General features: G+C 50.3%; 1 protein-coding gene across 1 annotated transcript in view; it reads right to left on the minus strand.

Moving 5' to 3' along the window:
• stag2a (stromal antigen 2a) overlaps nt 1-7,500 on the minus strand; it is a gene marked incomplete at its 5' end in the record, with an annotated part of 46,895 nt that overhangs the window by 21,599 nt on the left and 17,796 nt on the right. Inside the window, 3 exon segments of the mRNA XM_036580389.1 lie at nt 3,484-3,564; nt 3,654-3,741; nt 6,306-6,376. Of these exon segments, the coding sequence (XP_036436282.1) occupies nt 3,484-3,564; nt 3,654-3,741; nt 6,306-6,376 (240 nt within the window).

Here is a 7,500-nt window from a genome sequence, read left to right on the forward strand (position 1 = left end):
CTGGGCTAAAGCTGAAAGCAGAGCAGAGTAAGTCTGGTAAACGCTGAGGTTCTCAAGGTGGATTGATATTAGTTTAAAAGACAAAACGGCTCTTCTTCACATTCGGGTTGCAACATCTGGGCTTTCATGACAGCAGCAAACGATCCTGAACTACACAAATAAACACTTTATAAACGCGGACTGAAGTTCGGCTGGGGCGATTTACAGACAGCAGTGTGTCGTAACGCCTGAGAGAGAGAGTGTCTGTGTGTGTGTCTGTGTGTGTGTGTGTGTCTCTGTGTGTGTGTGTGTGTGTGTGTGTGTGTGTGTCTCTGTGTGTGTGTGTCTGTGTGTGTGTGTGTCTGTGTGTGTGTGTGTGTCTGTGTGTGTGTGTCTCTGTGTGTGTCTGTGTGTGTCTCTGTGTGTGTGTGTGTGTCTGTGTGTGTGTGTCTCTGTGTGTGTGTGTCTCTGTGTGTGTGTGTGTGTGTGTGTGTGTGTGTCTCTGTGTGTGTGTGTCTCTGTGTGTGTGTGTGTGTGTGTGTGTGTGTGTGTCTCTGTGTGTGTGTGTCTGTGTGTGTGTGTGTCTGTGTGTGTGTGTCTCTGTGTGTGTGTGTCTCTGTGTGTGTGTGTGTGTGTGTGTGTCTCTGTGTGTGTGTGTCTGTGTGTGTGTGTGTCTGTGTGTGTCTCTGTGTGTGTGTCTCTGTGTGTGTCTCTGTGTGTGTGTGTGTGTGTGTGTGTGTGTGTGTGTCTCTGTGTGTGTGTGTCTGTGTGTGTGTGTGTCTGTGTGTGTGTGTGTGTCTGTGTGTGTGTGTCTCTGTGTGTGTGTCTCTGTGTGTGTCTGTGTGTGTCTCTGTGTGTGTGTGTGTGTCTGTGTGTGTGTGTCTCTGTGTGTGAGTGTCTCTGTGTGTGTGTCTCTGTCTGTGTCTGTGTCTGTGTGTGTGTCTCTGTGTGTGTCTCTGTGTGTGTGTGTGTGTGTGTGTGTGTGTGTGTCTCTGTGTGTGTGTGTGTCTGTGTGTGTGTGTGTCTGTGTGTGTGTGTGTGTCTGTGTGTGTGTGTGTCTCTGTGTGTGAGTGTCTCTGTGTGTGTGTCTCTGTGTGTGTCTGTGTGTGTCTCTGTGTGTGTGTCTCTGTGTGTGAGTGTGTGTGTGTGTCTGTGTGTGTGTGTCTCTGTGTGTGAGTGTCTCTGTGTGTGTCTCTGTGTGCGTGTGTGTGTGTGTGTGTCTGTGTGTGAGTGTCTCTGTGTGTGTCTCTGTGTGTGTCTGTGTGTGTGTGTCTGTGTGTGTCTCTGTGTGTGTCTCTGTGTGTGAGTGTCTCTGTGTGTGTCTCTGTGTGTGTCTGTGTGTGTGTCTCTGTGTGTGTCTCTGTGTGTGTCTGTGTGTGTGTGTGTGTGTGTGTGTCTCTGTGTGTGTCTCTGTGTGTGTGTGTGTGTGTGTGTGTGTGTGTGTCTCTGTGTGTGAGTGTCTCTGTGTGTGTGTCTCTGTGTGTGTCTGTGTGTGTGTGTGTGTGTCTGTGTGTGTGTCTGTGTGTGTGTGTGTGTGTCTGTGTGTCTCTGTGTGTGTGTCTCTGTGTGTGTCTGTGTGTGTGTGTGTGTGTGTCTCTGTTTGTGTCTCTGTGTGTGAGTGTCTCTGTGTGTGTGTCTCTGTGTGTGTCTGTGTGTGTGTGTGTGTGTCTGTGTGTGTGTCTGTGTGTGTGTGTGTGTGTGTCTGTGTGTCTCTGTGTGTGTGTCTCTGTGTGTGTGTGTGTGTGTGTGTGTCTGTGTGTCTCTGTGTGTGTGTCTCTGTGTGTGTCTGTGTGTGTGTGTGTGTGTGTCTCTGTTTGTGTCTCTGTGTGTGAGTGTCTCTGTGTGTGTGTCTCTGTGTGTGTGTCTCTGTGTGTGTGTGTGTGTGTGTGTGTCTGTGTGTGTCTCTGTGTGTGTGTGTCTGTGTGTGTGTGTGTGTGTGTGTGTGTCTGTGTGTGTCTCTGTGTGTGTCTGTGTGTGTCTCTGTGTGTGTGTCTCTGTGTGTGAGTGTCTGTGTGTGTCTCTGTGTGTGTCTCTGTGTGTGTGTGTGTGTCTGTGTGTGTCTCTGTGTGTGTGTGTCTGTGTGTGTGTCTGTGTGTGTCTCTGTGTGTGTGTGTCTGTGTGTGTGTCTCTGTGTGTGTGTGTCTGTGTGTGTGAGTGTCTGTGTGTGTGTGTCTGTGTGTGTGTGTGTGTCTGTGTGTGTGTCTGTGTGTGTGTCTGTGTGTGTCTCTGTGTGTGTATGTCTGTGTGTGTCTCTGTGTGTGTATGTCTGTGTGTGTCTCTGTGTGTGTGTGTCTGTGTGTGTGTCTGTGTGTGTCTCTGTGTGTGTATGTCTGTGTGTGTCTCTGTGTGTGTGTGTCTGTGTGTGTGTGAGTGTCTGTGTGTGTGTGTCTGTGTGTGTGTGTGTGTCTGTGTGTGTGTCTGTGTGTGTGTCTGTGTGTGTCTCTGTGTGTGTGTGAGTGTGTGTGTGTGTGTGTCTGTGTGTGTCTCTGTGTGTGTATGTCTGTGTGTGTCTCTGTGTGTGTGTGTCTGTGTGTGTGTGAGTGTCTGTGTGTGTGTGTCTGTGTGTGTGTGTGTGTCTGTGTGTGTGTCTGTGTGTGTGTCTGTGTGTGTCTCTGTGTGTGTGTGTCTGTGTGTGTGTGTGTGTGTCTGTGTGTGTCTCTGTGTGTGTCTGTGTGTGTCTCTGTGTGTGTGTCTCTGTGTGTGAGTGTCTGTGTGTGTCTCTGTGTGTGTCTCTGTGTGTGTGTGTCTGTGTGTGTGTCTGTGTGTGTCTCTGTGTGTGTGTGTCTGTGTGTGTGTCTCTGTGTGTGTGTGTCTGTGTGTGTGAGTGTGTGTGTGTGTGTGTCTGTGTGTGTCTCTGTGTGTGTGTGTCTGTGTGTGTCTCTGTGTGTGTGTGTCTGTGTGTGTGTGAGTGTGTGTGTGTGTGTCTGTGTGTGTGTCTGTGTGTGTCTCTGTGTGTGTGTGTCTGTGTGTGTGTGTGTGTGTGTGTGTGTGTCTCTGTGTGTGTGTGTGTGTGTCTGTGTGTGTCTCTGTGTGTGTGTGTGTGTGTGTGTGTGTCTGTGTGTCTCTGTGTGTGTGTGTCTGTGTGTGTGTGTGTGTGTGTGTGTGTGTGTGTGTGTCTGTGTGTGTGTCTGTGTGTGTGTGTGTGTCTGTGTGTGTGTCTGTGTGTGTGTGTGTGTCTGTGTGTGTGTGTGTGTGTGTCTGTGTGTGTGTCTGTGTGTGTGTCTGTGTGTGTCTCTGTGTGTGTGTGTCTGTGTGTGTCTGTGTGTGTGTGTCTGTGTGTGTGTGTGTCTGTGTGTGTGTGGTGTGTGTGTGTGTGCGTGTCTGTGTGTGTGTGTGTCTGTGTGTGTCTCTGTGTGTGTGTCTGTGTGTGTCTCTGTGTGTGTGTCTGTGTGTGTGTCTGTGTGTGTGTCTGTGTGTGTGTGTGTGTGTCTCTGTGTGTGTGTCTGTGTGTGTGTGTGTCTGTGTGTGTGTCTGTGTGAGTGTCTGTGTGTGTGTTTTCCTCACCTTCTGGGAGCTGCCCTCTGAGACCTTCGCCAGGTTCCACAGGATGACGTAATGAGTGCACTGCAGGGCGTGAATCACGATCTGAAACCACACAAACACACATATAAACACAACACAAACACGCTACAGGACAGGTGAGGCGGGAGAGGTCAGAGGTCAGAGGTCAGCACCTGCTCAGGCATGTCCCCGTTCTGCAGGCCGGTGTTCAGGAGTCTGTAGTTGCTGGTGAATAAATCCCACTTGGTGAGGTCGTGGGCACTGCAGACACAAACACACATAATCCAGATTATCCGCACAGAAAACGTGGAAAACTGACCATTAATAATAACTGACCGTTATTATTTTCATTACAGCTGATAATTATAACCGATAACCTGGCAACTCGTTAATCTGATTATTTAAAACGCATCATCAGATCAGCGTTACAGAATTACAATACGAGGGTTTTCACAGTTTTAACCCTTTTATACACTAAACTTCCATCAGTGCTGACGAGCCGAATCCCAGCGTTCATCGTTAGACAGTCGCTAATTAAGTACAGGGATTAATAACGAGGCCGTCAGCATCAGCAGCGCAGCTGAACCAGCACTGAAACACCTGCAGACGCAAACTGTTCATCGGCTGCGTCGACACAAACGCAGGATATGAGCCCTTTAATCTGTACTCAGATCCGCACGGACAGACGGGATTATTTCCGCAGGTAAACGTCACGTCTGCTCTGCTCTGCTCTGCTCTGCTCTGCTCTGCTCTGCTCTCTTCTGCTCTGTTCTGCTCTGGTCTGCTCTGCTCTGCTCTGTTCTGCTCTGGTCTGCTCTGCTCTGCTCTGGTCTGCTCTGCTCTGCTCTGGTCTGTTCTGCTCTGCTCTGCTCTGCTCTGGTCTGTTCTGCTCTGCTCTGCTCTGGTCTGTTCTGCTCTGCTCTGCTCTGGTCTGCTCTGGTCTGCTCTGGTCTGGTCTGGTCTGGTCTGTTCTGCTCTGGTCTGTTCTGCTCTGCTCTGCTCTGGTCTGGTCTGGTCTGGTCTGGTCTGGTCTGCTCTGCTCTGCTCTGCTCTGCTCTGCTCTGGTCTGTTCTGCTCTGCTCTGCTCTGCTCTGCTCTGCTCTGGTCTGGTCTGGTCTGTTCTGCTCTGCTCTGCTCTGCTCTGGTCTGCTCTGGTCTGGTCTGGTCTGGTCTGCTCTGCTCTGGTCTGGTCTGGTCTGGTCTGCTCTGCTCTGCTCTGGTCTGTTCTGCTCTGCTCTGCTCTGCTCTGCTCTGGTCTGTTCTGCTCTGCTCTGCTCTGCTCTGGTCTGGTCTGGTCTGGTCTGCTCTGCTCTGCTCTGCTCTGCTCTGGTCTGGTCTGGTCTGTTCTGCTCTGCTCTGCTCTGCTCTGGTCTGGTCTGGTCTGTTCTGCTCTGCTCTGCTCTGCTCTGCTCTGGTCTGCTCTGCTCTGCTCTGGTCTGGTCTGCTCTGCTCTGTTCTGCTCTGCTCTGCTCTGTTCTGCTCTGGTCTGGTCTGCTCTGCTCTGCTCTGGTCTGGTCTGCTCTGCTCTGTTCTGCTCTGGTCTGGTCTGCTCTGCTCTGCTCTGGTCTGGTCTGCTCTGCTCTGTTCTGCTCTGCTCTGTTCTGCTCTGCTCTGGTCTGGTCTGCTCTGCTCTGCTCTGGTCTGGTCTGCTCTGCTCTGCTCTGGTCTGGTCTGCTCTGCTCTGTTCTGCTCTGTTCTGCTCTGGTCTGGTCTGCTCTGCTCTGCTCTGCTCTGGTCTGCTCTGCTCTGCTCTGTTCTGCTCTGGTCTGGTCTGCTCTGCTCTGCTCTGGTCTGGTCTGCTCTGCTCTGTTCTGTTCTGGTCTGCTCTGCTCTGCTCTGTTCTGCTCTGCTCTGTTCTGCTCTGCTCTGGTCTGGTCTGTTCTGCTCTGCTCTGGTCTGGTCTGCTCTGCTCTGTTCTGCTCTGGTCTGGTCTGCTCTGGTCTGGTCTGGTCTGGTCTGCTCTGCTCTGTTCTGCTCTGTTCTGCTCTGCTCTGCTCTGCTCTGTTCTGCTCTGGTCTGCTCTGCTCTGCTCTGCTCTGCTCTGGTCTGCTCTGTTCTGCTCTGGTCTGGTCTGCTCTGTTCTGCTCTGCTCTGCTCTGCTCTGTTCTGCTCTGCTCTGTTCTGCTCTGTTCTGCTCTGCTCTGCTGGCGCATTTTCTCAGCTCCGCTTGCTGAACTGATCCCGTCTGAGCGGTTCGGCACTTCAGACTCAAACCAGGGAAAAATCCTGGAAAAGCTCATTAAAGCCAGTCAGTCAGCGCGAAGAGCACCAACGCCGCACTGCGTCACCTGATCAGGACCTCCGGCTGCACATTATTACAGTCAGGATGAGGTAAAACACACAGACACGATTATCAGTTACTGATTATCAGTTATTGATGATCAGTTATCGGTTATTGATTATCAGTTACTGATTATCAGTTATTGATTAACAGTTATTGATGATCAGTTATCGGTTATTGATTATCAGTTACTGATTATCAGTTATTGATTAACAGTTATTGATGATCAGTTATCGGTTATTGATTATCAGTTATTGGTTATCAGTTATCGGTTATCAGTTATCGGTTATTGATTATCAGTTATCAGTTATCAGTTATCGGTTATTGATTATCAGTTATCAGTTATCGGTTATTGATCATCAGTTATCAGTTATCGGTTATCAGTTATCGGTTATTGATTATCAGTTAACAGTTATTGATTATCAGTTATCAGTTATCGGTTATTGATTATCAGTTATCGGTTATTGATTATCAGTTATCGGTTATTGATTATCAGTTATCGGTTATTGATTATCAGTTATCGGAGTGTTTCCTGTTCTCTTACTTGTGGAAGGCTGTGATTCTCTTGAGTGTTGACAGAACCTGATACGCATCATCTTCATCAGGCTCCTCCCCCTGACAGAGAAGAGAACCGCTCAGAAACACACGCAGGAACCACAGCGCAGAACACAGAACACACGCAGGAACCACAGCGCAGAACACAGAACACACGCAGGAACCACAGCGCAGAACACAGAACACACAGGAACCACAGCACAGAACACAGAGCACACAGGAACCACAGCACAGAACACAGAGCACGCAGGAACCACAGCGCAGAACACAGAGCACGCAGGAACCACAGCACAGAACACAGAACACACAGGAACCACAGCACAGAACACAGAACACACAGGAACCACAGCACAGAACACAGAGCACGCAGGAACCACAGCACAGAACACAGAGCACGCAGGAACCACAGCACAGAACACAGAGCACGCAGGAACCACAGCGCAGAACACAGAGCACGCAGGAACCACAGCGCAGAACACAGAACACACAGGAACCACAGCACAGAACACAGAACACGCAGGAACCACAGCGCAGAACACAGAACACACAGGAACCACAGCACAGAACACAGAACACGCAGGAACCACAGCACAGAACACAGAACATGCAGGAACCACAGCACAGAACACAGAGCACACAGGAACCACAGCACAGAACACAGAACACGCAGGAACCACAGCACAGAACACAGAACACGCAGGAACCACAGCACAGAACACACAGGAACCACAACGCAGAACACAGAGCACACAGAAACCACAGCACAGAACACAGAGCACGCAGGAACCACAGCACAGAACACAGAGCACGCAGGAACCACAGCGCAGAACACAGAACATGCAGGAACCACAGCACAGAACACAGAGCACACAGGAACCACAGCACAGAACACAGAGCATGCAGGAACCACAGCACAGAACACAGAACATGCAGGAACCACAGCACAGAACACAGAACATGCAGGAACCACAGCACAGAACACAGAACATGCAGGAACCACAGCACAGAACACAGAGCACACAGGAACCACAGCACAGAACACAGAGCACACAGGAACCACAGCACAGAACACAGAACACGCAGGAACCACAGCACAGAACACAGAGCACGCAGGAACCACAGCACAGAACACAGAACATGCAGGAACCACAGCGCAGAACACAGAGCACACAGGAACCACAGCA

Source organism: Colossoma macropomum, unplaced genomic scaffold (assembly GCF_904425465.1).
Source record: "Colossoma macropomum unplaced genomic scaffold, Colossoma_macropomum, whole genome shotgun sequence".
Lineage (NCBI taxonomy): Eukaryota > Metazoa > Chordata > Actinopteri > Characiformes > Serrasalmidae > Colossoma > Colossoma macropomum.